This window comes from Gallinula chloropus, assembly GCF_964237585.1.
Source record: "Gallinula chloropus genome assembly, chromosome: 4".
NCBI classification, from domain to species: Eukaryota; Metazoa; Chordata; class Aves; order Gruiformes; family Rallidae; genus Gallinula; species Gallinula chloropus.
The window spans coordinates 88,468,871-88,496,204 of NC_140088.1; the positions used below are offsets into that span (position 1 = coordinate 88,468,871).

At 51.8% G+C, this 27,334-nt stretch overlaps 1 protein-coding gene across 9 annotated transcripts; it reads right to left on the reverse strand.

The window, feature by feature from the left end:
• Window positions 1-1,270: 1,270 nt before the first annotated feature.
• Window positions 1,271-27,334, reverse strand: ATOH8 (atonal bHLH transcription factor 8). Of its 9 annotated transcripts, none has more exons than XM_084263059.1 (5): window positions 26,607-27,334; window positions 10,753-10,944; window positions 8,609-8,719; window positions 7,546-7,625; window positions 1,271-2,261 (listed from the first exon to the last, which is right to left on the reverse strand). In XM_084263059.1, the coding sequence occupies exons 1-5, from the start codon at window positions 27,045-27,047 to the stop codon at window positions 2,045-2,047; spliced, it is 1,041 nt and encodes a 346-aa protein (XP_084119185.1). In that variant the 5' UTR covers window positions 27,048-27,334; the 3' UTR covers window positions 1,271-2,044. The 9 variants fall into 9 exon arrangements, 8 of the variants coding, with proteins under 8 accessions (XP_084119185.1, XP_084119189.1, XP_084119187.1 ...); XM_084263061.1 differs by having other exon boundaries at window positions 2,150-2,261; window positions 7,546-7,683; window positions 8,606-8,719; XM_084263056.1 differs by lacking the exon at window positions 1,271-2,261 and adding an exon at window positions 6,396-6,848.

The following is a 27,334-nucleotide window of genomic DNA, read 5'->3' on the forward strand; positions in this document are numbered from 1 at the left end:
AAATAAAGAATATCAGCAGCATTATATCACTGACTCTCTCTGCAGACCTTGCCTTACTGGTAATTATTAACTCTCACAAATCGAAAGCCACTGCAGAACTGGTGACTAAAACATGGTATTTCTCAAATTGGAAACACTTGGTGCATTTTGGATGCTGCTTGAAGACAGAAACGCTTACAGGGCTTCCTTAGCCCCCAGCTACGTGGCACAGGCTGCACGTGTCAGGGCGTGGACAACCTGGGGTTGTCTTTTTGCTCTTGCTCAGAGCCCAGATGGGAGAATTGCAGCGTGGTCCTGTACAAAACCTGCAGTTCCCCCTTTAGGTCACCTTGAAATTAATTTTTCTATTTCCTACTGCTTGCTAATTCCCTTTTTCTCACTGTTTTCTGTGGCTGGGCCACATCTGTGACGTCTTGAAAGCAAATGGACTTTAAACCCAACCCTCTGACATGGGTACAAACATCCCCCGGTGCATTCCCCACAGTCCATGAGCTGTCCCCCTCCCTGTTCCAAGCTAAAAAGCTGGCCTTAATGTGCATCATGAAAGACAGGGTTAAAAACTGTACTTTAATAAAGAAATACAAATGACAATCTAAAAATGTACTTTATTGGGCTGCTAATAATGACCGGCGATGAGGGTGGAGGGGTGAGCAGCATGATGAGCTCCTGGGAAGGGGCTTGGACACAGTCATCCCCCACGTGTCCCAGTAATCAGGTAGAAGACATCTCAAGCTTCCTCCCTGGGAGCTTGCCCATCCCCACCGTAGCCAGGGGACCCGGCAGCGAGCAGCCTGGCACCCCAGACCCTGCTATGGGGAGCTCAGGTTTTGCATCCCGGGTCCCCAGCTCCGTGTTCATCTGCCAGTCACTCAGCTGGGGGAACGAACAGGCAGGCACCCAGCAGGTCCAGTGCTGTAGCCACATCACAAAGCCACATCACTCCCTCCCCCTGCCTGCTGATGCTCACCTGCCCCAGCCCCTCGCCCTCCCCAGCGCACACCGACGCCCGGCCAGATTTGGACTGGAGTCAGTCAAGACACCCAAGAACCTGTTTTTTTTTTGCTGATGTAGCCAAGATGCAAATCTGGCCTGGCAAATAACTCTTTCCCCTTGAGTGGGAAACAAAGGATGTTCATCTCCTTGGTTTGGAAACCTTTTCCTTTTCTTCACTTGAACACAGAGCTCTGCCCCCCCCATCATTAGCAGATGTCCTGCAGGTGACCTGCATTACCTATAAAGTCTGCTTACTCCAAGCAAAGGTTTCTCCATATTTTGTTTTTTTTTCTTTTTTTTACTTCAATTTGAAGTGAAAGGTACAGTATAGGATTCAAATGCTTTTTGCATTACATGGGTTTCTGACCACCTTGAAAAAACCCCATGGAAAAAAAAAGACTTCACAAACCTGAATGGTTTTGCTGCATTTCATTCTGCCCAGCTAAACTTTCTTTTGCTATCCTGGGTTTGGGGTTTGTTTTGTTTCTTTTCTGTCTTTTATATGGCACTTAGCTTTTGCCTTTTGAATTTTATTTATTTATTCTTTTTTTAAAAAAAAGTCACAGCTCCTTTTTCCAGCTCTCACTTTGTGTCAGTATTTCTACCCTGTGGATGTGTCACACAGGCAGGAACGTTGGGAAGTTTGCCCCAAAAGGCAGAACTAAGGAGTAGTAGAAGCAAACCTGGATGCTGAAGCAGGGTTTTGGTGTTGTCCCAGCTTTTGCCCACACTGAACGCTGGCTCCTGGGCTGCAGGCAGAGAAGTGCAGGCAGGAGGAATAAGAGGTGACTCAGAGAAGGATTCAGAAATTCGGGTCTGTCACCAGCAGCTGGTTGGCCACCATCTGAATGGCACCTCTGACTTTTCTTTGGCTCAAAGATTTAACGTTAAGGCAAAAATAAGACACAGTGTAGAAGCTCCATCAAATCTTTGGCACAACAGCAACAACAACAACAACAAAAAATTACTGTACACATGAGCTGAGAGGGTAACATTTCCCAGTTAAGCAAAGGGAAAAGTGCTAAATAAATTGCACGTACTAGAAGGTGGCTTAACAACAATAAGAAGCATTCCCATCCTTTTTTTCTTCTTCTTCTTCTTCTTTTCCAGAGGTTAAGAAAGTTCCTTGGCCAATTGTCATCTTGAAAAGGGGTTTCTGCAAAAAAAAGCTGCTTGCAGTCTTCATCTGGATCATGCAACCTTTGCCAAGAACAGATGTAACTCTGGCTGGAAGCTCTTCTGAATCCTCCCTTCCTGGTTTATTACTCCTGGAAAGAGAAAGATGCACCATCAGAACAGAGAACACATGGTGTCCAGACAGCTCCTTGCACCAACAACTATGGTTGACACACAGTGGGGTGTCCTGGGGGACCGTTGGCCATGGGACCCGTTAAGAGTTGGGCTTGCAGAGCAACCACCTGCAGGTGCCACAACAATGGCCAGAGCCCACACAGAGCAGAGGGACTGGCAGAGAGGGGATGAGAAAGGTTTGGGGAAGAAATGCAACCAGGTAATTAGGTGCTGGCTCCAGCTCCTGCTGCAAAAAACCCCTAGAAATGATGGCAAATACCAGCTTTTGAGAAGACTGACATCTCTTTGGGTCTATTTTCAGCTTCAGAAGCCTATCTTGGAATTACAGGGGGAAAGCAACCTGTCCCTTGTGCCTCCCTATACCCCTGTGAGGCATGGCCATGCCAGATACACTTGGGCAACAGCATTTGGGCTACAGAGTATCATGGCCAGGTCTGTTAGGAAAATACACAACTCCAAAGCACAGGGAAAAGCTCGTTAAACCCCTTTTAACATCAAAATAAGCCTCATCAATATCCCACAAACAATTGTTGGCATAGTTCAAAACAGTAAAATACTCAGGGTCTGCTCTTTCATGAGCTCCCCTTTCTGTTGTCCAAACTGCCTTCATCACGTGGGCTCCTAAATCCTCCTTTAAGTAACTTAGGAATTAGAAACTTAGAAATGAGAGCCCATTTATTGAGTCCAACCACCGTTTCTTGTGGATTTAAGAGCCCTTCAGGGTGCAGTATGGCATCTGAAGGTCCTTTGGACAGAGTCATCAATTCCCTGGACAGATCAGTCGTCTTTCTGACAGTCTTAAAAAGGTCAAACTCCTTAAAGCTTGGACTGAAAAACATCTTTTCCTCAGTTCATTTAATTTCTGTAGTGCCTCTCCTTTTCCATTACTGGGTATTGTAACATTAAGGTATAAAATATTACCAGGACACTTTATTTTATTCTATTTTAATCACTAGGGCAGCTGCTTGTTAGATGAAGCATCATAGCTGACTGTCCAGACACCATGCTAAGGAGGAGCAGGGAGATCCAAAATCCACCCTGACACCCTCTCCTGCAAACCACATGAAGGGATCACCCCAGGACCATCAGAATTTCTACTGGTTAAGGGCATTTTGTTCAAAGGACCCAGCTCATCCTCCCTGCAAGAAATCCTGGTGTCAGCTCGACCCTGGACCTGTGGAGCTGAGGTCAGCACATCTGGCTATGGCAGAGGAGGTGTTTGGTCATGCAGATCTGCAGGAGAGCATCAGAGTGGCTGTGCCCCAGGCTAGCTGCATCCCAGCACATCCCAACAGTACCAAAGTCCCCTGATAAACATCACTCAGCCCACATGGGTGGCTCTCCTACATAACCAATAACTAACTCTTCACATCTGGCAGAAGCCAAACCCAAAACCTCATTACTGCAATTATTATCAATGAGGAGGTGTCTCTGGAAGACACTACCTAGCGCTGCCCAGAGCAGGATGCTGTGGAAACTGTTGCCCTAATTCAAGTCCTTAATTGGGATTAGAGATTTTGAATAAAGGAGGTTTAGGTGGGTGAAAGACCTTGTTTATCATAAATGTTTTTGTCAGGAAATCTCCAGAATTTTTTCCCAACAATAAACATTACATATTAATAACCTGTGATAGGAAAATCGGTTGTTTAATTTATCTCACGTGGAAAGAAAATGTAAAAGAAGAAAAAGGAGGTAAGTCATGACCTCTCTCATTAATATTAAAAGACAGTGGAGACAAATCCCCCCTGTTCCCTGTCTGGAACAGCAGTCTTAGCAAGCAAAATGTTTTCCACTGCAGGAACGAATTACCCAGCGACAGCAGCCTCACACCCTAAGCCAAAGCCACCAGTCACAGGGCCCCTGGTCCCCTCTCTAGTGCCTCTGGTGCTCTTTAAAGTGCTGAACAAACAAGACCTGAGATTGCAGTTAGGAACTGCAGTGAGCTGTAAGACCTCCTGCATTCATTTAGGGACCCTCCCCTTTAGGTCAGTGTGCTTAAGGCTGATAAAAAGCACTGGTAGGTTTTGGGAAGCAGGATGGTTTTAGGAAGAAGAGCCTCAGCAGATGGACTCTGAAGTCTTTGCAACTGGGGAAGATCAGCCATGGGGATGGGGGCAAAGGGCAACGTGTATGAAGCAGCCAAGGGCAGGTAAAGGCTGTACCTTCAAGGTGAAGAATATGGGAAGAGGAATGGTGAGATCCCTCTGCAACACGGTGGAGGATCTGCTGGCACCGCTTGCTTGGTCCCCAGGTGCTGCCTGACGCTGGCCATGGGTTATGTTAGATGGGAACAGGCTCCTTTCTTTCCCCCTCCACCTTTTTCTACTCCAGCCAGGAGCTCTGAAGACAGATTTATGAACCGGAGTCTGCTTCAAACTAATAATATCAGAACTCCCATGGGTCTTGAATTTGACAACTGGCCCAATGACCTTGGTGAGTTTGCAGCATCCCGGAGCATTTCAATCTCTATAAATCAAAGCACTTCTGGAATTGAGTCAGCCTTTGTTCCAGGGCTTCTCCTGTCTCTTCTACTCACATTTTCCTTTTGCTGTAGTTACCTGATATCTGTGGGGCGGATCTTACCCTATTCTCAGTAATACCCTTGCTACAAGTGGAACAGAGTCAGTGCTGGGAGCTTGCTCCCACTGTGGGAGCAAATCCCCAGCCTCTGAATGCTGTGATTCAGCTGCTCCCACACCTCTTAAAACAAGTGAATGTTGGGTGCTGATGCTCAACACGGGGTCCCACATCACATCCTTGTTGGAAGGAAAAGCTTTCAGCCCTGCTCTTTAGGGTACTGATGCTCAGCCCCTCAACGGGACAACACAGGTTGTGCAGCACTGCTGGGGATGCACAGAGCTGCTGCTGCCTCCCTGCCCAGCGCTGGGTGAACTTGTTCATGAACCTAACATGAGCCCTTAGCCTCACCCCTCTGCCCCATTTGCAACTGCTGTTTTGGGTTGCAGGGATGCATCATACACGAGCGACAAGCACAGGATTCCGCTACGGTGCTGACCCACCCTTCTTTTTAAGCAGGTCTGCTCCTTGGCTGTGTAATCCCTCACCCAGCACAGGGCTAGGATAACTCATGGCCAGGAGGATCCAGCCCCCCACCACCTCCCTGGGGATGCTGCCTTCCCACTGCCCCGTAGGCAGACGGATGGATGGCTGGGAGCGGGTCGCTGCTCTCCTGTGGTCCAGCTCCTCCCCGGGGCCCGCGGAGCCGGCGGCTGTGGGGAAGCAGACTGGCTGGCTGCCCGCTCTCGCCTGCAAGTCCTAGCAGGGAAATGAAGCTATTTTTAAAGAGGAACCTCTGCTAAGTCGAACTGCAGAGAAAGGCAGGTCGAACCTCATTATCAGACCCCCCCCCCACCACCACCTTCCACCCCCAAACCTGCACAAGATGGGAAGCGGCGAGGAAGAAATGCCAAGCAGATCATTGAGACTGTTACTGTGCTGGCTCTGAATGTGTTGTAATAATCAATATCAGATGATCAATAACAGCAAGGCACGGCAGCCGGGGTCGCCCAGGCAAGCCAGGGGGTGGGAGCCGTGCCTTTATCTTGGGGGCTCTGTCTAAATAAATCATGAGTCACGATGCGGTGGTAGAGCAAAAATATGCTCCAAGAGAATGGTTTCAGCGTTACACAAATCAAACCTGCCACTACCACTTCTCTTTCATGATACAAACCCTGAACTTGGTCACTTCTGCAAGTAAATATGCCTGCAGAATGCCCTCTTCTCAATTTTTTCGATGGGAAAGAGTGTTACCTACAGCGGGGGCTCTGCTTTTAGCAAAGTAGCAATGTGGCAGCATCAAGGCACGGCAGAACACCACAGTAACTGCTTTATATAATGCAGCAACTCCATACACAATGTGAGCCATTTTAGTGCAGCAGGCTGCAAGAAATAGAGTGGCTTTTCATTCTCTGTACGCTTCTATATCATTTAATTATCGGGGTATATATATATATAGAGAGAGAGAGAGAGAGAGAGCACATTTTAAGGTTTTAATTCCTTGCGTTTGTGCTCATCCACACACACACACACACACACACACAGAGCCACAAAAACAAGAGACTAAATTCCAGCCCCAAACTTTTTATTGAGCTCCAACTGCTCGCCTGTTATTCATAACCCAGTTTCCTCTCTCACAAAGAGACCTTTTGCATGGTTTGGGGTTGGGATTTGTATTTTTTTTTTTTTTGTTTTAATGTGTGTGGGGTTGTTGGGTTTTTGGGTTGGGTTTTTTTTTTTTTTTTCTATTTTCTTTCTCTCTTCCCCCTTCTGCCTCGCTAACAGCTGCTCGCAGTGTTGTATCCTGAGTGATGATGAGGTTCTGAAAGTGTTTTTTTGGAACAGATGGCCAGGAGAGAGCCGGGGAATGTGCCAGCAGCGAGCTGGGGAATGCGCCAAGTCCTGCAGTGACTGAGTACTCCGGGTTCCAGCTCGCGTGCCTTTCCCCTGCCCTCTGCCCCAAGTGGCGCCAGCAGGACTTCCCAGCTCGCGCTCCGAACATCTGGAGTCTGCGACTGCCAGAAGAGCTGGGACGGGGGGAGGATGAAGTGAAAAAATAAAAGAAATTATATATATATATATAAAACAAGCAAAAAAAAAAGCTAATCCCTTGCCCGTCCCCTTCCCTGCTCCCATGGCTGAGGCGGTGTTGCTGCTTTGCAGGAGGGTTAATCGACAGTGAAGAGGAAGGAAAAGAAAATGAACCTTGCTTGGGGGTGTCTGGGGGTGGGTTTTGGGGTTTTTTTTTCTTTTTCTTTTTGTTTTTAGGGCTTGGGTTTCTGTTCAGTGCTTGGTGCTGGGTGTGCCGTGTAGGGTGTTTGCTCGCGGCTGGATCTCGCTCTGCCTAGGCTGAAGGGCTGTGGGTATGCTGCCTGGGGGTGTGTGGGGGGAGTAAGGTCTGCCCCATAGCCCCGGGGGATGCGGGGGGCTGCGGTGCACAGCTTTGCACCCACAAAATCACTGATCTCCAAGGAGAGCGACCGGCCGTGGCTACAGCCCTAAGCCTGCCCTGAGTCTTAACCACCCTCTTGCAGGGCACCAGAGCTTGGCTCTAGGGGGGAGAAGGCTGTAAAAAGGGGCTGTGCAAACAACAGGCTGGACCCAAAACCCTACAGAGTTCACACAACACCTTCAGATGCCCTCTAACCACTCGGGACCATGTCCCGTGTGCAGGAGCAGCGTACACCAGGGATGGGCAAACCTGGGCTCCCCTTTGTGACCCACCTCCTCAGAGGACACGGCCCCAGCAGGACTCGGGACTCTGCTGAGGGTGTCGCAACCCGAATCTCCAGTCTGGTGTGACTCTTGCGTGCGTAGTGAAAGGCAAATCCAGATCATTTGTATAACCAAGGAAAAAGGCAGCTTGAAAAAATGAAGACTCTCATCAGAATTCACCACCCCCCCCATGCAGCTTTTTTTCTTTTTCTTTCTTTTTCCTCCCCTAAAAAAAAAGGCATTTGAAGCCTCTCAACTACCCCCTTGGCCACTTAGAAATGAGACCTCCCATCACCAAACACCCTCAGTCAAATCTCAGTTGCTATGACTGAAATCACCATATAACTGCAGTTAGGACTGGAAAAGGGACTTTTTCACCCCCCCCCTCCTTCCCCCAGCCAAGTGTGAAAGGCTAAAGCCAACTTTCCTAATTAACACAATGGAATAGAAAGGGGGGTGGGTGGGGAGGGGGAAACCCACCTTGTTAAATTTCCTATTGCAACAGCAAAGCCTGAACAACAACCTAACGTTAGGGACAGCAGATAATTCACCCTCCAAAACAAAGCAAAAGGCGACACAATCCGGCAAGCATCACATCTGGAGACCCTGCCTGCCAAAACAAACTCCAACCAGCTACTTTTTTGTGTGAAAAAGCTCACAGTGCCACAGCACATCGTGAGTGGAGAGCTGAGCGAGCAAGCGATAGAGCAGGGACACAGTAGTACAATGGGGATGACAGGAGATGAGGGTGCAGCTCGAGGAGCTGCCTTCAGCCTGGCTCTGATTTCTTTTCTCTTGTTTCTTTTTTTTGTTTGTTTGTTAGGAGAGAAGAAAAAAGGAAACCCAAAAAACAACAACAAGAGGGATATAACAACCACCCCAAAGCTGATAATTCAGAGGAACTGCTCGGCAAGCAGTGGTTTTTGGAGACCTGATTGAAAACACACACACAGCTGAGAAAAACGTGCTGATTTCAAAACTAATGAGGGCGCGGTAATTTTTGGCCAAGTCATTGTATCCTCATCCAGCTGCCTGCATGAGACCCCCCAGGAGAGACATCCCTTCGCACCACCTGACATCCAGAGCTGGGATCTTCCCTGCACAGCCATTCCTGATCTGTAATTCCCCTCTGACAATGGCATCTCCCTCCCTCGTGCTCACGATGCCATCGATTTGCTTGGCTCTAGGAGGAAAGGAGATAGCAAGATGAGTCCTCCCAACCCTGGCTTTGCATCCCCACTCCTATCTACTGGGAATTACTGGTATTACTTTAATGGTGCCTTATCAGCTGAATGTGCTCTTTAGCTAGGGGAATCCACAGGCTCTTGGGCTGCCCAGGCTCTCCAAACTTTCCCAAATGGCAGAAACGCATTTGCAAGACACTTTCCAGAAACAAATACAAGGCACAGCAGGGACTGGGACCATGCTTGGGTCTAAAGCCTGGCTTTCTTTTCAGAGAGGGCCTTCAGAGAAGGGTGAGGGTGGATGTACTTCAAAAATTTGTCAAAAAAGGCTGTTTTTTTCTCCTGGTGGTGCTGATTCTGTGGATGAGCAGTGGCCTGGTTGGAGGCGCGATGTGCCAAAGCCCCATGAGAGCCTCATTGTTCATATGGGCTCAGGGCTTTTCTCCATGCATCTGCTCAAGAGCAAACTTTAGAGAACAAGCACCATAAATGGAAGCCTTTTAATTCTTGACTTATTTTTTTTTAACTATGGGTGGGCCCAGCCCTAACCCTCAGATGTGAACACCCTGGGATTTGGAGCCTTTTGAAATCTGGCTCTGTGTTTTCTGTCTTTAAGCTTGCATTGGTTTACTAAAGTCAAGACATCGGGCACCCAAAGCCTGAACACCAGCTGAATGCCCAAGAAGGATGCTCAACGCCTTCTTCTTCCCCATCCTGACTCGAGGTGGGAACCCAAAACTGAACTAGCAATCTGCTGAAGCCCCACAAAAGGTTGGTCATCCTCTTCTCCTCCATCTCCTCTTGGGGACAGGACCCAAGACCCAACTCTCACCTCGCACGAGGGTGGAGAGCATCACATCGGTGTCCCTGGGACCCCACTGCCTGTTGGCAACAGGGACCTCAGAATGAACCCCCAAGTTTGGACCGTGCCTCCCAGTTTCTGCTGATGCTGTTGGCCACGGGCAAGCGGTGCCGCATCCCTGCCTGGCACTGCTGCTCTGGGAGCATAAATACGGCCTGTGACAGTGAGAGGAAGCGACAGGGAGTGTGCTATTGTGTTTATTTATAAACTGAATTTCTGCAGCATGATTTGTTGGGCCAAAGAGGAGGAAAAGCAAGGAAACCTGCCCCAATCAGAGGCAGATCTTAACGACACCGGGGAAGGAGCCTGCTCCCCGGCTTAGCTGCCCATTCATCCATTAAAATCACGCTGATTTATTATCCTGCCTGACAAGCGAGCCCAGAAAGCAGGGGGAAGTTCAATTCAAGTTTACAAAACTCTTTTTGTCATAAAAGCCCGAACAAAGACATCAATCACTCCTTTAATTCACCCATGTCACTCTCGGAGAGGAAAGCTGGCAGAACGCTCCGCTTCCTCCTCCCGCCGCTTGACGATGATTTCACCTAATTGGTTCAGTGTTAAGTAACCTAAAGGAATGCAAGGCGTAATTAGATTTAACGTCGTTTCCTCAAGATACCCACATGTCCTTCAGGTCATACATCTTACTAATGTGTTTATACATACAACATCTCCATTAGCTACTTCTTTCTCTTGTTGTCGGGTGGGTGGGTTTGGGGTGGGTTTTTTTTTGCTGGGAGATAAGTGTTGGATTAAAGAAAACAGAAAACACAGGCAGGCGACCGCGTTTTATGGGCTCTGAGAGGCGACTTGAGGTTGGTTTGGTTTAAACAAATAACAGCTCCAAGATGACTCTGAACGGGATCACGCTTGTGTTAAAACACAGCCACGGGCGGCTAACGAGAGGAAGAACCCGTCCACGGAGGACGGGGAGGAGAGAAAAGCTTTTGATTAGAGAGGAATGTGGTTATTACAAGATCAGATGGATGGAGGAGAGAAAGCAAGAGAGAGAGAAAGGCCAGGGATAAAAAAACAAAACCAGGAAAATTTCAAGAAAAGCAGGAAACTGCTGTAGATTTTCCCTTTTTTGGGTTTTTTTTTTCCCCTCCCCCCAGCCCCCCTTTTGTAACTTTTCCCGTTATTTGGGGGTGAGGGGGAGAGGCTGTAACATACCTTCCTTTTTTTAGATCTTCCTTCTGCTTGTAAGGTCCTAGTGCACTGCTCCACGCATTCAGAGAAGCTCATGTTACTGTGGTCAGCGCTGTAATCCAGGTCTGCTAGTCTGGCCAGGGAAAGGATATAGTTACAGGCTATTCTCAAGATGGCCAGTTTGGACAACTTTTGACCATAAGAATAGCAGGGAACCTAGAAAGGGTAACAGGGAAAAAGAAAATATTAAAAATTAGGCCAGATAAATAAAATACCTTGCTTGAAGCATGACAAAACAACTGTAGGTTATTTTCTTAGCAGTTTCTAACATAAATAGGAACTCTAGGGATAAAAGGCCATATGGTCCCAAAAGGTTTTTAAGAAGAACTCCCCCGCTGATCTCCATGGGGATGAAAGCAGCACGAAGCCTCTTGATTTCAGCGGGGCAGTTCTGCTTAAAACACGATGGCAGGATACGGCCTGGGATGTCGGCCTGCTGTTCAGTTCGCTTCTCGTAGGCCCCAACTCCCATGTCCACCCTGTTACTCATCTTGAGCAATGCATTCCCTGCACGTGGCTCCAATGCCATCACAGGTCTTGCAGAGGAAATAAGGTGGGTCTGAGTAAAGTTATCACAACCTGGTGGTTTTGCATTCAAACAGCCTCGAACATGACTTCCAAGGCCGTGTAGGAGCAGGATGAAACACCCCATCATGGTACCTCACATCCCAGAGGAGACCAAACCAGAGCCTGGGTCAGGATTGCATCTTATGCAATTTATTTCCCAGTGTAATGTAAAACATTCAAACAATTCAAACCGAGCAGTGTGTGCCTAAGGAACTGAACAGCATACATTTCCTGCTGCAGGAGGTTTGATTGCTTTTCGATCAACACAACATACACGGTCAATTCCAGGCACACAGCTTCAGCATGTCCAGCTTCAAGAGAGATCTTCTGGGTTCAATAGGCTTGGGGCCCCATTTACTAGTTTGCAAAATTGCTAAAGGTCGTCCAGGCTTTCATGCACAAGAGTCTATCGCCTACGGGAAACTGGAGCCGGGCATTTATCTGAAATCCATCCTGGCCACTCAGGTTGTCTGACTGCCCATCAGTCTAAGTTTTCATCCTACATCAATCACTGGAATGCCTCAATGTCCCTCTACCATCTGCCCCCGTACCAGTCTCCATCCTCCTCAACCCTCTAGGGTGTCACGCTCTGCTTTGGGATGGAGTGGGGGGGGGTTTATGCTTCTTGCCATGCTCATACCTCAGCTACCCTTTTCTCCACAGGGACACAATGCCAGGCTCATCCCTGGAGCGATGCCCCTGACATTTCATAAGGTAAGATGGGTTCACTCCCTCTATGAACCCCACAGAAGCCATAAAGCAGATGCCAAGGGAGGAAGAGAACAGCTCAGGCATATATAGGATTTCCCCAAGTACTCTGCCAGGCTCCAGCTAACAGCAGCTCCATGACCTCAGCTAGATGTGCCTTTCCCATATTTAGCAACCCATGATAGGGTTTTTTGTCTGTAAATGTGGTCTGGTAAGCTGAACCCCTGTCTGTTCTGAGCACACACAACATCCTTTTGCAAATTTTCCTTCCCAGTCTATTTAACACTGCCCTCCTTCTGCTTCTTTTGAACTTGGCTCTTCATGTCTTACAGGAACATGTCCCAGTTCCCGTACCAGAAGAGAGGACACCAGATTTTTATTCACCCCCTCTGTGACACACATTTTTACTCCTCCATCATCTATCTCCTCACTTTTCCAGAAGAAAATGACCAAACCTCCTTAGCATACAGCTGTGTGGAAGCCATCCCACACCTTACATGACCTTTGCTGCACTTACCCAAGCCTTTCCTAGTCCTTTTGGAGCTGAGAGGATGAGAACACCACACAGTACTCATGTTGTGGGTGTTCCATTTATTTGTCTAACACATGCTCATGTTATCTGTTTTGTTTAATATTTGTTTTCTCCTAACTCCTGATTTGATTTGTAACCACTAACAGGCGCTGACCCAAGACTTCCACTGAACCACCTACAGAAATCCTGAGGTCTCTCTTCTCAGAGGTAAACAGTCAGCTCGGGGTCTGTCATTTCCCAGGTGGAATTGGGTATGGATTTTCCTATATGCATCACTTCATCCCCCACCTGGAGTGTTGTGTCCAGTTCTGGGCTCCCTGGGATAAAACAGACAGGGATCTCCTGAAGAGAGTCCAGAGGAGGCTACGGAGATGCTGAAGGGCCTGGAGCATCTCCCCTGTGAGGAAAGGCTGAGTGAGCTGGGGCTGTTCAGCCTGGAGAGAAGAAGACTAAGGGGGGACCTGATTAATATTTATCAATATCTGAAGGATGGGATGCAGGGGTAATGGGCAGCCCCTCTTCAGTGTCTGTGGGGACAGGCCAAGGGACAATGGCTGCAAGTTGGAGCACAGGGAGTTCCACACCAACCTGGGGAAGAACTTTTCCCCAGTGAGGGTGAGGGAGCCCTGGGACAGGCTGCCCAGGGGGTGTGGAGTCTCCATCTCTGGAGAGATTCCAGCTCTGTCTGGATGCCTATCTGAGTGATATGTCCTAGGGACCCTGCTTTGGCAGGGGGTTGGACCTGATGATCTCTGGAGTTCCCCTCCAACCCCTACAGCTCTGTGATTCTGTGATCTACGCTGTATTTATTTCAACTGCCGTATCATTACCTAATCACTCAGAGCCACAAGTTTCCCCTGTAACTGTTTTTATCTCTCTGCCTTTAGCAAATATGCCTACCTTTTGCTGCAGTATCAAACCAGCAAACTTCCCATCACACTGCTAACCCACCTTTGCATGTGGTTTATAAACACACTTGGCAGCACAGCCCACATGGTCCCAATTTCAGGTGATGGGACCTTTGAGATCTCCATCCCAGCTTAGTGCCTGAAGCAGAGCTAAGCTCAGGGCCAGACCCTGTTATGTCCACTCGTGACATCTCTCTCTGCAGCAACCAGCCCTTTTTCCCTACACGCTGTTCCCTGCTTGTCCACCAGTCACCAAAACACACTCCTGGCCAAGCTGCTCAGTTTCTTCAAACACCCTTAGGGAAACCCAAAATAACTACAGTTGGTTGGATCACCCTTAGCCACGAGCACGTGGGTTTTAATGCTGTTGACCCTGGGGGCCGTTTGGCTTGTATGATACAGCTGATGTCCTCAGCAGCATCCAACCTCTCCAGAAGCAAGCCAGCAAGCTTCAAAGGGCCTTTTTTTTTATACACTTTCTTTTATGACATCCCTGAGGAGGCAAGGAAGCATAGAATAGTTTGGGTTGGAAGAGACCTTTAAAGGTCATCTAGTCCACCCTTTCCCCTAGGGACATTGCAGGGAATATATTTATTCTCTGGGAATACCCAGTGTCACTGCTGCATTGACCTCGGGCAGCACTTGCACAGAGCAGAAAGTTCTCTGCTGGAAATACCAACCTAAAAGGTCCTTGTGATGGAAAGCAGAACTAGCTGTCCCACAGGATTTGAGGTAACACCCTGTAAGATGTCCTTTGCAAAGCTGTCAGTCAAGGTGTCATCCCCATTGCTCCAGAGTGAGTCAGGGGGACAGCTGGAAATGGTGGAGTCTCGTGGCACAAAAGGGCCTCTTTTTGTCCCCAAGAAAAATCACAGAATCATAAAATCCTAAACCAGCTTGGGTTGGAAGGGACCTCAAAGACTATCAGGTCCCAATCCCCTGCCATGGGCAGCGACACTATTCACTAGCCCAGCTTGCCCAAAGCCCCATCCAGCCTGGCACTGAACACTGCCAAGGACCCAGATGCAACCCCAGCTGCTCTGGGCAGCCTGTGCCTGGGCCTCACCATCCTCACAGGGAAGGATTTCTTCCTAATACCTCATATAAATCTACTCTCTTTTAGTTTAAACCCATTCCCCTTGTTCTATCACTACACTCCCTCATAGAGTCCCTCCCCAGCTTTCCTGTAGCCCCTTCAGGCACTGGAAGGCTGCTCTAAGGGCTCCCCAGAGCCTTTTCTTCTCCAGGCTGAACAAGCCCAACTCTCTCAGCCTGTCTCCATAGCAGAGGTGCTCCAGCTCTCTGATCACCTTTGTGGCCTCCTCTGGACTCACTCAACAGCTCCATGTCCTTCATGTGTTGGAGTCCCCAGAGCTGGACACATTACTGCAGGGGGGCTCTCACCAGAGCAGAGCAGGGGGCCAGTATCCCCTCCCTCAACACGTCACACTGCTTCTGGTGCAGCCCAGGACACTGTTGCCTTTCTGGGCTGCCAGTACATTGCTGGGTCATGCTGAGCTGCTCATCCACCAACACTACCGTGCCCTTCCCCTCAGGGCTGCTCTAAATCATAGAACCATAGACTGGTCTACATTGGAAGGGACCCCAAGGATCACAGAGCTCCAACCCCCCTGCCACAGGCAGGGACACCAACCTCCAGGCCTGGAGCTACACAAGGTTGCCCAGGGCCCCAGCCAACCTGGCCTTGAACACCCCCAGGGACGGGGCACCCACCCCCTCTCTGGGCAGCCTGTTCCAGCCCCTCACCACTCTCTCTGGAAAAAATTTCCCCCTAATATCCAATTTAACCCTTCCTTCCTTTAGCTTGAATCCATCCCCCTTGTCCTGCCATTATCTACCCTTTGAACAAGCTGATTCCCCTCCTGTTCCTCTGCTCCCTTCAGGGACTGGAAGGCTGCAGTGAGGTCCCCCCACAGCCTTCTCTTCTCCAGGCTGACCCAGCCCAGCTCCCTCAGCCTCTCTACGTAGGGGAGCTGCTCCAGCCCTCTGAGCATCTCCGTGGCTCCTCTCCAACAGTCCCACATCTTCCTTGTCCTGGGGCCCCAGCTCTGGACACAGGACTCCAGATGAGGCCTCATGATGGCAATCCTTGCCTTCGTTTCTTTGCCAGCCCTCAGACCATAATACCTGGTCCCCAGATGCAACAAGCTGCAAGTTATTTTGAAAGCAAGAGAGAGCTTCAGGCAGCAGAAACACCCAAGCCTTTCCCCGATGCTGTTGTAAGAAGAACAGTGGAGAACCCAGATCAAACAGCAGCGTGGAAGACCAAAGCAAGATGGAAACTAAAATGGGAGGATTCAGTGAAATATGGGAGTAATTTCAGAGTTAGAGCAAGAAGGAAGTTAAATCGAGTGGAAGGAAAATAGACCACGAAATCCTTGAGGCTGATGCACAGACACTGTCCAGTTACAACACAAGAAGAAGGCAGGCTAATGTCTTTTTCCTCCTCATCTGTTTTGCTCTTTCTTTTGTGTTTTGTATTATTTAAAAAAAAAAAAAAAAGAAAAGAAAAAGAAGAAACAAAATAAAACCCAAACTGTTTTGTAGGACGTGGTTGCTACAAATTCCAAGAAAGATCTCAGAAGGAACTCAGTTGACAAAACCCTCATCTGGGATTACACAACACTTTTTCCCACATGCTGCAGCAGAGCCCAAGCTGGAGCTGCCCCATATGTACAGATTCACCTTGAGCAGCTCAGATACCTCTGCCATGGGTGCAGGGCACCAACGTTAGGAGATAAGAGGTTTTGCCATGGTAACAGTGTTAGCATAACTTTTTTGTAGGAACCTTCCCTGCCTTGGCTCAGCTCCTGCCATTTTAATGTTTCCTTTTGAATTAAACATGGGAAATTGAGAGAGGAATGAGCCACTTAGTTCAGATCCAGATCCAAAGCTTCCTCAAGCAGTGTGTGTGTTGGGAGGGGGGCAGGGGGTGGAGAATGTGAGCTCTGGTTTTACCCCTCCTTGAAGAGGGGGCTGATTCCCACAAGCTGGAGCGAAGGGGGTCAGTGACACACCTGGATGACAAGAAATCTTCAAGATCCCAACGCAAAGCAGAGCAAGGGTCTTAGAACTGGGGGGGAAAAAGCTTGATGTCAGTGTGGCCACACAGATGTGACCCTCCCAGCTCCCATCAGGGCTGTGCTACACAGGTTTTCAGGCAGGAGGTAATGTGAGCGGGCAGCTGTCACGCTCCTGGTGAGCACCAAGCCTTCCTGTTCTGTCACCTTCTTGCTCATCACACCTGAGCAGAACAGACATCAGCTCTCTGGTGGGAGAACTGGGAAGACAGGAGCTAGGCAGGTCTGTTCAGAGCCAGGGGGAAGCAGGGGGGAGAGAGCTCAAGTTCCCCTGCAGTTAATGAAAATATTTTCCTTATCTGACCTCCCTGCTTTCTGTGGAGTGGCAGCTCAGCTTCACCATCCTGCCTGCAGTATTTGCAATGATTACAAGGAATTAGGAAGGAACTGCAACTGAAATTTCACACCGATCCGAAGGAATGCAGCTGTCTGCTAGAAGGGAAAAGATGCTGGCACCATCCTCAGCTTCTGGAAACCAGCACGGCAGTGGGCTGGGACCAGCAGGAACCAGGGCTTCAGCCACAGGATGTCTGTTGGTTGTGTCTGTGAAGGGCTCTGCAGAGTCTCATGATGTCTTATCAGCGATCCCCAGGCTGGCAGGGGCTGAAGCAAGGCAAGATGCATGCTCTTGAGACATATTCCTGTGCAGAAGAGCCCTTCTTCGGCAGGAAGACAGGACAGGATGTGACCTAACAGGTCTTTTTCCCACCCTTGACGTGTGTGATTCAGAGGCAGTGCCCTTGGAAGAGCAGTGATGCTCCCTTTGAAGTCCATGGGAAGTGTGCTGGAGCAGCGCTCGGCCTGCAGCCAGCCCTCTCAAGGAAGGTAAGAACTCCACTGAAGCTCCCCAGAGGGTCACTGTCATCCACCAAAGACACGGTGTTGGAGCTGATTCTCATCCAGGGTACAGGAAAGAAAGACTGGTTGGGGAGCAACTGGAGGAAAAGATGGGTGAGAGGGTACAATACCCACCCTGGCCATATGAGGATGCAGGGTTTGCTCCCCATGATGGGTCTGTGGGCAACAACCAGGAGCATCCCATGGACTTCAGTTCATGCCACTGAGATTCTGATTGAGTAGCTCTGTCCTTATCAGTGAGATACAATTTCTGTAAACATCCTCTGGACCCGTACAGATGTCTGTAAAGCCATGTCCACCCTGCTTTTACACTGCTGGAAGCACTAGACATGGGACTTAGCAGTGTAGATTGCACAGATCCCCTCCACAGGAGGGTCTTGCAGGGCAGAATTGTGCCCCTTGGGTACAGGAGGGAAGATGGGATGGCTCCAAGGCAGAGGAGCGTCTGTGTTTGTGATGCAGTGTAAGCTAAGCCCTCCTGACAGAAACATGCCATAAGAAGACACTGAATTTACCTGCCTGCTAATTCATCTGGTTTATTTTTATGCTGGGAGTTAAAATACTTCAGGCTCCCCCCCCTCCCACCCTCAGGAGAGCAGTTGGCTGCCTCTTCCCCACGTCTGAACATGAAGTGCAACTGCACTGTCTCATTGTTTGTGCTGTGCCTCCTGCCAAAAATAGTTCCAGAAGGTTCACATAAATGTCCAGTGCTTAATAGTTCTGGCTTTCATACACTCATCCTTTCACCCTGGTGTGAGTCAGATGTTTCCCAGGGTTATGGCACCTTGGGGGAAAGCCGGCAGGTTGGGGCAGCAGGACCTCTGGTACTCCTTGCTTGATGGTCCTGAGCACAGGGCAAACGTCTTCCCTGCCACTCTCCCTGTTCCAAACTCATCTCCAAGGCTGGTATCTGTGGAGCTACTGGGAAGGGGAGAGGAGGCACTGATTCCCCATCATTGTATGTGTTCAAGGTTGGGTTGGATGTGGCTTTGAGAGACCTCATGTAGAGAAAGATCACAGAACTTTTGAGTTGGAAGGGACCTCAAAGCCTGTCAGATCCCAACCCCCTGTCATGGGCAGGGACACCCTCCACTAGCCCAGGTTGCCCAAAGCCCCATCCAACCTGGCCTTGAACACTGCCAGGGATCCAGGGGCAGCCACAGCTGCTCTGGGCAACCTGTGCCACAGCCTCACCATCCTCACAGGGAAGGATTTCTTCCTAGTATCTCATATAAATCTATTTTCCTTTAGCTTAAGGTCATTTGCCCTTGTCCTGTCACTCCCTGCCCTTGTAACCAGCCCCTCTCCAGCGTTTGAAGATGTCCCTGCCCATAGTACATGGCTGGGCTAGATGACCTTTAAGGGTCCATTCTGTGATTCTATGACTCACAGCCTTAGCAAGCAGAAGGCCTTGTTCAGCAGATCAGTGCTTCTTTTCAGGATGCATTACACTGTGGAGTGTGTTTGGGAAGGGTTTGGAGGCAGCTTTCTTCCTTCCACCCCGTTCCAGCCAGGAGGTGGGCACATATGGGTCGTCCTACTTCTTGGGGAACCTGTGGGTTGCCAGGCTAGTTGGTGTCTTCAGAGTTGCCATTAAGGAGCTTGTCTTCCCCACGATGCTCTTGACAGCTACATGCCCCAGAGTCCTCCTAACATCCCTGATGGGATGATGATGATGCAGCTGCATGATGGAAAAGCCTGCAAGTGTTGCTGCAACATCCTTTCACCTCCCTGCCAGACCCTAGGGTGGATGTGGTGATTGCAACAACCACACCATGGAAGTTGCCAGCTTTCATGGAGTGCCTGAACTTAGGACTGAGGAGAACCATGGTATGATTCAGAGTCACCAAGCTGCTTGCAGCTACCAGACAGGCAGCTTTGCTGCCTGCAAGAATACTCCTATGTGCAGCAACAGAGCCTGACGTGTGGTCCTTGATTCTAAATACCCCTCCTCCTCCCACAGCACAGCACCAGACAGCTCCTCCTGACAGCTCCTCCATGCCTACCGTGCTCGCTACACCAAACCAGACCTTCACAGGTTTGAACCCAGCAAGGCCATGGCACGGTTCTCAGGGGAGTTCTTTTGGAGAAGGGCCTCATCTGAGGCTGTCACAGCTTCAGATGCTCCACAGAGCTCTGTTCTGACCAGCAGTGGGCAGCTATTTCACACCACAGGTGTGGGAGGCTCTTGTTTCTCTGCCATCGGGCCGCGGTGGTGCAGAACGGGCAACCTCATGCTAGGAAAAGCAAGCCCAGCGTTTGGAAAGCAAGCCTCATCCCTGCCTCACCACAGGCAGTGAAGCATCCAGCCAGGGACCAAACCTTGCTTAAAAATGCCAACAAGAACAAAAGCAGCATCTCTCAGGCGGGAGCATTAGTCCCAACCCAGGCGCCTTCGCCTCTCGGGTGGGTCCACGCAGTCGAAAAACCCAGCTCCCGGTTCCCTCCCAGCTCCTGGCTCCCCCATCCTCCACATTGCAGAAACATGAGTTCACTCCTTGGAGCGAATGAATTGGCTTCCTCCAAACAAAACCTAGGTGTGGTGCTGGGTGAGTTCACCCCAGGGATCTCTTCCAAACGGCAGTCTGGTTAACACTGCCCCAGGCCTGGCTCCACTGCTTTTTGGACAGTCCTCCTGCACTGTCCCTGGACGTTCTGCATCCTCAAAGCCTCTCACACATCCTCAGGGTATTCAACACACATTCTCAGTATCAGGCAGGAAAAATATCACACTACTGGGCTGTTGCAAAGCTCTCACCTTACTGCAGGCGCTTTGAACCACCTCCTAAAATAACAACTACATAGAGGACTCCTGGGATGTCTTCAGAGAAATCCCAGGGGCATTTGGCACAGAAAATCTCCTCTAGAAGGGGTTAACCTCAAGCACTATAGTGGGGAAACAGTTTTTTGGGTGACATTTCAGTAGTGGCCATCTCTGTCTCTGAGGTCCAAGGGGTCCAGTTCACCTGTGGAACAGGAGAACAAGCTGCACTGGAGCTAACAGCATTACACCAGCCCCAGCTTGGCCTTGGTGATTCTTTGTTGACCAGCCTCTTCTCCACACCTCAGGGTCCTCCACTCCTTTGCTATCGCTGCTGAGACCCAGGAGCTGCCCTGAGCCTGCAGCCAGTTGCAAGGAGCACGATCCTCCCGCAGCACACGTGTGGCTCTGCTCGCATCCCTGCATCCCTGCTTGGCATGGAGACCATGCAAAATGTCATTGGGGTGGGATGGATCACTTTGTGAACAGACATGGCATGGGCTAGATAAGGTGCAGGTTGGCACCAAAAAGCTGGGGCGGGGTAGGGGAGGCTCTGGTGTGAGGTACCATAAAGCATCCCACCTCCCCACCATAGGTCCTGCAGCCCGGAGAGGAATTTTGAGAGCAGATTAAGTCAAGGAAATAAGGCTGGATTCAAAGTCCAGCAGAGAAAAGCAGATTCTTTCCTCTGATTCAGAGGGAGCCATAAGAAAACACGGAGGTTAGATCTGGGTGGCTGCAGCACGCAGAGTAAATATCTCCCTACAGGAGCAGGACTTGTAGCAGAGGATAACATCAGTCAGCAGCCAAGGGAGCAAACAAGCCCCGTTCTTGGTGACACACAGTCATTGTTTTCAGGATTTTTGTCCTTTTGTCTGGTTTCTCCCTTATTTTCTCTCCCCTTGCGTTGCTTCAGGACAGGATTTTGTCATCTTCTGTAGCTGTCAAACCACAGCGCTGTCCCACTCTGCCCCAACCAGGCTCTAAATAGCTGTAAGCGTCACTCCCGACCGGCTGGGAACACAAGATGCTCTGGTTAACGCTATGGTGGTCGGTGGCAACGTGTGGATGATGCTCCTGGAGCCCAGCAGCAGCCCTCCCAACTGCCACCGTGGAGCAGGGCCAAACCTCCTTGTCCAGCTGTCATCCCCAGGGAGCTCAATGGGCAGTTTGCTTTCAGGAGATGGGGTTTTAAGGCATCTGAGGGTTTCCTGCCGGTGGGGTCGTGATGGGGGATGAATCACTGGGAATAGAGAGGTGTCAGCAGGTGATGGAGGGAAGCTCTCAGCCTCCCCATCACACAGTAAGGACATGCCAGTGACACCAGCTGCATACGGTGTCCAGCCTGCGGAGGTGATAAACCAGAGCTGCCTTTGGGATGACACACAAACAGGGCGAGCACCTAACCCCAGAGTAGCCTCAGCCTCCACTGCCTTGTGGCTAAGGCACTGCTCAAGCCACTGGTCCTGCTGGCATTTACTGACTGGCTTGTCCCTTCAAACCACTACAGACAGGTTGTCCCCAGGCAACTCCCCAACAAGGCACCCTCCTCCCGTGGCTGCCACTCCAGATGTCCCACCACGTGCCTGATGGGAGCAAGTGGGGTCTCTTCTGCTCTGATTCAACAACAAGCCACAGCAGCCACGTGCACGCTGGCAGCAAAAAGAGAAAGGATCCTAGTTGGGGGCAGGAAACCCTCCACTCCAGCAGCTAAAAAGCCCTACAAAACCCTAAAATATCTCCAGAACCCACATGAGTGTGGAGACGGAGGCTGTCAGCTGCTGAGGCAGAGAGTGCCCTGGTAATGCAGTGGTGAAAAGACTTAGGAAAAAGCCAATATACTTCAAGGGAGAATGAATATCTGTGGACACATCTGCTCCCGGCGCAGACTCTAGCTCACTGTGGGTCGCTGCACTGCTTGCTTGAGGAGAAGCTGGACAGCAGTGCTCCAGAGAGAAACCAGATGTGCAAGCCTAGGCAGGCTCCAGATCAGGAAGGCTGCTGCAGTTGTCTTCCTCCACGAAGGGAGAGTTTGCTGCCACCTTAGGGTCTGTCGGCACAGCTGAGAAGCTCGATCACAACTCCTCTGAGTCCAGTACGCTGGTGGGAGTCGGTTTGCTTGGGTGCCCGCTGCAGCCTCATGGTGGAGAGCACCATCTCCTCCCAGCCAGAGCCTCCAGGAGCAAACCTGGTGGCTAATTCCATGCTGTGACAAACACCAAGAGGGTTCAGTTTCACACTTGGGATGTGCTGGAGTAAGAAACTCTTGCTGCCAAAAGGAATTTGCAGACAATAAAGAGGAACCAGTGCTGCTGGCAACTGTGGCCTGGCATAGACAGCAGTTGCTCTGAAGAGGTGCTGTCACATCTTGCTTCCTCCATCAGATGCACAGCTTCACCAACTGGGACATCCACCAGCACAGGGGCACTTCAGATGGAGGAGAAGGTGACCTTGGGTTCTTGTGAACTCAACGGTGCTGTGATGTCTCAGTCTGTTGACCACCCACAATGGCAGGGGGAGGAAATGGATGGGAGTGACAACCCGCCACGTCCCTTATGGGGGTCCTGGAGCAGCTGGGATGGTGCAAGAACCCCCTGACCAGCACCTGCCAGGGCATGAGGGTGGGAAAGCAGTGCTGTGGGTAGGATCTGCCCAGACATGGGGACAGGAGCAGCATCCAAAAGGGACACACAGAACAGCAGCAGCAGAGGGGCAGTAAACTATAGCAGAAGTATCCCCACCACCTCAAAGTGTTTTAAAGCAGGTGAGTGTTTTCTACAGGGAGCTACGTGCTCAGCCTCAGGAGACCACTGGCAGTGGAAGGATCACTTGGACAAATGATGCTTGGGGGATTGAGGGGGAAATCTCTACCAGACTGAGTACCTGAAGATCACAAGTCCCAAGACTAGGGGGAAAAGAGCTGTAACTCAGGAGCACCTACTCTTCAGTCCCCACTTCAGTGTTATGGCCCTATGGTGAAGGCAGCAGCTCAATACTGAGAGAGACCCTGGTGGCCACGACACCGAGGGGTGAGCACTACAGCAGCGACCCATCTCTCCCAACAGCAGCAACACGTCTCTCCCAACAGCAAGCAGCTTCCTGGAGCAGGCAGCTGCCTGTCTGCCTCCCACCTCGGAGGGGGCCCCGGCCTCGGAGGCGAGCTGGGGACAGTGAAGTGCTCAGGGACACGGCTGGATTCGCCTCTCCTTGTGTGAAAGGACTGTGGTTGGCTCTTCATCCATGAAGAAGTAGTTGGGAGGGGGGGGGCGGAAAAGCCACCCCTTCCTGCCATCTGGAGAGTTAGCTGACACAAGCCGAAACATGTGTGCCATATGTACACAGCTGCGGAGCACAGGGATGCCGCTGTCAGCCCATCTGCCCGGCATGCTGCATGCCAGTCGCTCGCCCTCGGGTGGGCTGCTGAGACAGGGAAGGTGTCCTGCGGGGAGGCAGGCTTCCCCTTCCTCCTCCTCCTCCTCCCCCTGCATGGATAGGCACCCTACGGTGCGGCCACGGTGGGCCTGATCCTGCAGGGATCTCAGGAGGGATCTCTCCAGCCCCACACATCCGAACAGGCTGGGGAAGGGGACCACACCTGCATGAGTGCTGGGTACCAGTGGCTGAGCAGGGCTCCAGCTTCCAGCAGCTCCTCATCTAGCACCCAACCCCTTCCCAAAAGGGCACGGGGCTGGAGCCGGGCTGGCTGCGTGCAAGCGCGGGACTCTCCCGCGCTCCTCGCCCGCCCGTCTGCGGGGAGGTATCAGTTTCAGTGCCTCAGGAAAAGCCTCCCAGCTGCTTAAGAGCCTGATCCGTGATGACAAGGAGGGGACAGAGAACTAACGAAAGAAGAAGTAAACCGAGGTCTGCGGCTGACAGCACCCAGGGATTGCTTCCTGCATGGGGCTGAAGGCCCTTTGTACGCTCAGGGATGTGAAAAGACATCGCTTACAGGAGGCAAGAGAAAGCCCCACTACAAACCCACCTCTCCATAGTCCCACTTTCGTGGCCCCGCTGGCCAAGACGTCACGGAAAGCAACGTCCCCCCCCTTCTGATCCAAGCTGCTCCTCAGCAGCCTTGCCGCCGGCACCGGTGTGAATGATCTGAGTGACAAGCCAGCACCGCGCGTATGTGCAATGAAGCCGCCTGTCACCTGATGTCACGTACGGCACCAAGCACGCCGCTGGCAGCCCAACGAGAAATGAATCCAAATGTCATCCAATGATGGTCGGGACAGCCAGCCCACCCCTCAGCAAATTGCTAGGAAAACCTCGCAGCAAATACTTCCCAGAGAATGATTCCTTTCTCTCCACAGAGCGAACACAGCTCTGCCAGTATGTTCCTGGGCTGACCCCAGAGACCGGCTTTCATGGGAAGAGAGGACAGCAACTTGTTCTCCAGGCTCTTTGGGCTCCCAGCTGAGTCCAGGGCTGAAATGATTTATGGAGACAGGGCCAAGGCCAGGAATCTGAGGCTTTTCAAGAGTTGCTCATTTCCCAAAAGAGTGCGGCTTTAATTTGTTGCTTGCCTGACTTCTGCTTGAGGCTCAGCCTAGAACAAGATTGCCAGTGATTTGGGAAATCAGTGCTACTTCCCCTTGCGGTTTTGGTGGTGTAGATGTCTGTCCATGGAGAATTAGACTGACACTTCCAAGCGTGTTACACGCAGTTGCCAAACAACCGAGATATGGAAGCGGCTTATAGAAACAAAATCTATCAAGCCTGGAGTTTGCATTTACAAGGGGTGGCCTCTCAGAGCTGGAGGGAGAGCATCCAGCACACACTGGATTACCATGGTTATAACAGAAGCTGTCAGGTCCCACCACTGCACAGTGATTAAGAACACTCCAGTTTAGATGCTCATCAGCGATTCTCTCCTGACAGACACAACAGCCCCAGTCTCAGCCTGTACTTCCTACTGAGGTGGGGGCTGGAAGTCTGCAGAAGTGGATGATGGGGAAGGATTAACTCCTGGGGTGCAAGTTCCCAACACACAGCGCAGTCACTGAGAAGGGCTGGAGGCATCACAGTGAGAGAGCGCAGGAGATGAGGATGTGCAGAGCTGCTCTATGTGGGAACAAGATTCAGGTCCTAAAGTGAGCCCTCAGGGGACAGCTTGGGTAAGCCAGGTTTGAAAGACAGTAGCCAAAAGCCCGGCTGTGTGTCTCCCTGCAAGCAGAGTGCACCACTCCCACCAGGCTGAAGGGACCACTCTGGGATAGGTGACAGGCAGCATCTCTCACGGAGGGCTCTGAGCTGCAGATGAGTCTGACCAAGCCCTGTGCATCTCCTTCCCCCACACCTGGCATAGTCCTGTCAGCAGCACATACTGGGAAGGCAGAAAAACTGGGGCAGCTGGGTGTGCACAGTGTGACAGCACAGCTCTGTCTATCAGAGTGCTGTTACAGGCTGTAGGTCTGAGCACAGGGGCCAGGACAGCGTGCAGCTTCTCCGGGATCTCCCCTCACCTTCCACATGTTGGGGAGGCGAGAGAGGGATTTTACACAAACCTTCATTTACCTTGCAGAAGCTCCACCCTGCCAGTGAGAACACGTCAAAGACCCTTCACAGAGGGACCACGAGGAATTTCAAGACCTCTCAACAAGAAACTCAGGCACCGTACACACTACAAGCACACACTACAGCAGAAGCCACGCATGGCAGGGCACCACAGCTTCAGCCACCTATCCCCTGCAGACACAGGGCACACAGAAAGTTTCTGAGGGGGCTGTGGTAACCCCCAGGGGGTCAGGCAGCCTGCACAAAAGCCAACGGGAGCAGGTTGCTGCCCACATTCCCAGTGACCCTTTGGGCTGCCCAGGAGTGCTAGCAAAGGTGCGTGCTCTGGGCAGAGGAGCATCACTGCATCCCACAGCTGAGCCAGATGCCTCTCTCCACTTGCACTCGGGGGGCTTTCTTGAATTTTTTTAAAATTCCTTTTCCCCCTCCATGTCATTCTCTCTCCGGGGGGGGGGGGGGGGGGGGAGGGAAAGAAAAAGAGTTTCTAAGTGCAAGCAAATGAAAAGCCCTTATTTATTTACCCTGATTGTTAGCGTACTTCTAGGGCTGGTACTTCCAGGCATTTTGAACCGACTTCCCCTTCTGTCAGGCGTCCCCTCCGGGGTCCCGCCTCTAACCCCCCCGGCCTGAGGCGCAGGGCTGCGCGGGCTCCCTCCCCGTGCCCTGCGCGCCCACCAGCACCCCCGGGCGCCTGCGAGGGCGATGCCCGGCACCCCCACAACCCCCATCCCCGCAGCCCGCACCCGGAGCCCCGGCTCCCCGCGGGGACGCAGGAGCCGGGGAGGGGGTATGGAGTCGGCGGGGGTGTGTGTGTGTGGGGCGGGGGGGACACGGACGGACGCGGTGCCCCGTCCGGCGGCAGGTACCTGCTTCCGCAGCGCCTCGAAGGCGGCGCTGATGGTGTGGACGCGGGTCCTCTCCCGGGCGTTGGCCAACAGCCGCCGCGTCTGCTGCAGGGCTTTGATCTCCGGCGAGACGCCGGATGCCTCGCCCGGCCGCGGGCGCGGGGAGGCGGCGGGCGGCGGCGGCGGCGGGCGGGCGGCGGGGGGCGGCGGCGGCGGCGCGGCGGGGAAGGCGCTGGCGGCGCCGAGCGCGGCGGCGCTGCGCGGCTCCCAGGCGGGCGGCGGGACGGCGTGGGGAGGCGGGAGGGGAGCGCGGAGCCCCGTCCGCCTCCCGCTCAGCACTTTCAGCTCCACGCGGAAACTTTTGCAGCCGTGTTTGCGCCGCAGCCGCCGCAGCCCCCCGCCGAGCTCGGCGGCGCAGAGGCGCGGCCAGGGCTCGCCCTCCGCCAGCGGCGTGCTCCGCATGGCGCGGGGCGCTCAGCACCGCCCGCTCCGCCGCTCCGCTCCCGCTGCCGCTGCTGCTGCTGCCGCTGCCCACGCCGCCCCGCCGCCGCCGCCCATCTGCGCCCGCTCGGCTGCGGCGGGCAGCGGAGCCCAGGCGGGCCGGCTCCCTCCGTCCGTGCGTCTGTCTGTCTGTCCGTCCGTCCGCGGCTCCCCGCAGCCTGCCTCCCACCGCCGGCAGCCGGCCCGCCGCGCAGATGAGCGGCTTTAAAGAAACAGGAAGGCTGGCTCTTTTTTTTTTTCTCTCTTCC

Bases quoted from the DNA above. Each gene is read 5' to 3' on its own strand.
- ATOH8 (XM_084263056.1), bottom strand. From the start codon at position 27,047: ATGCGGAGCACGCCGCTGGCGGAGGGCGAGCCCTGGCCGCGCCTCTGC. The intron at 8,720-10,752 runs GTATGTTACAGC...CTTTCCTCCTAG, and splicing joins GAAGATCTAAAAAAAGGAAG to AGCCAAGCAAATCGATGGCA. The intron at 7,626-8,608 runs GTGGTGCGAAGG...TACGCACGCAAG, and splicing joins ATCCCAGCTCTGGATGTCAG to AGTCACACCAGACTGGAGAT.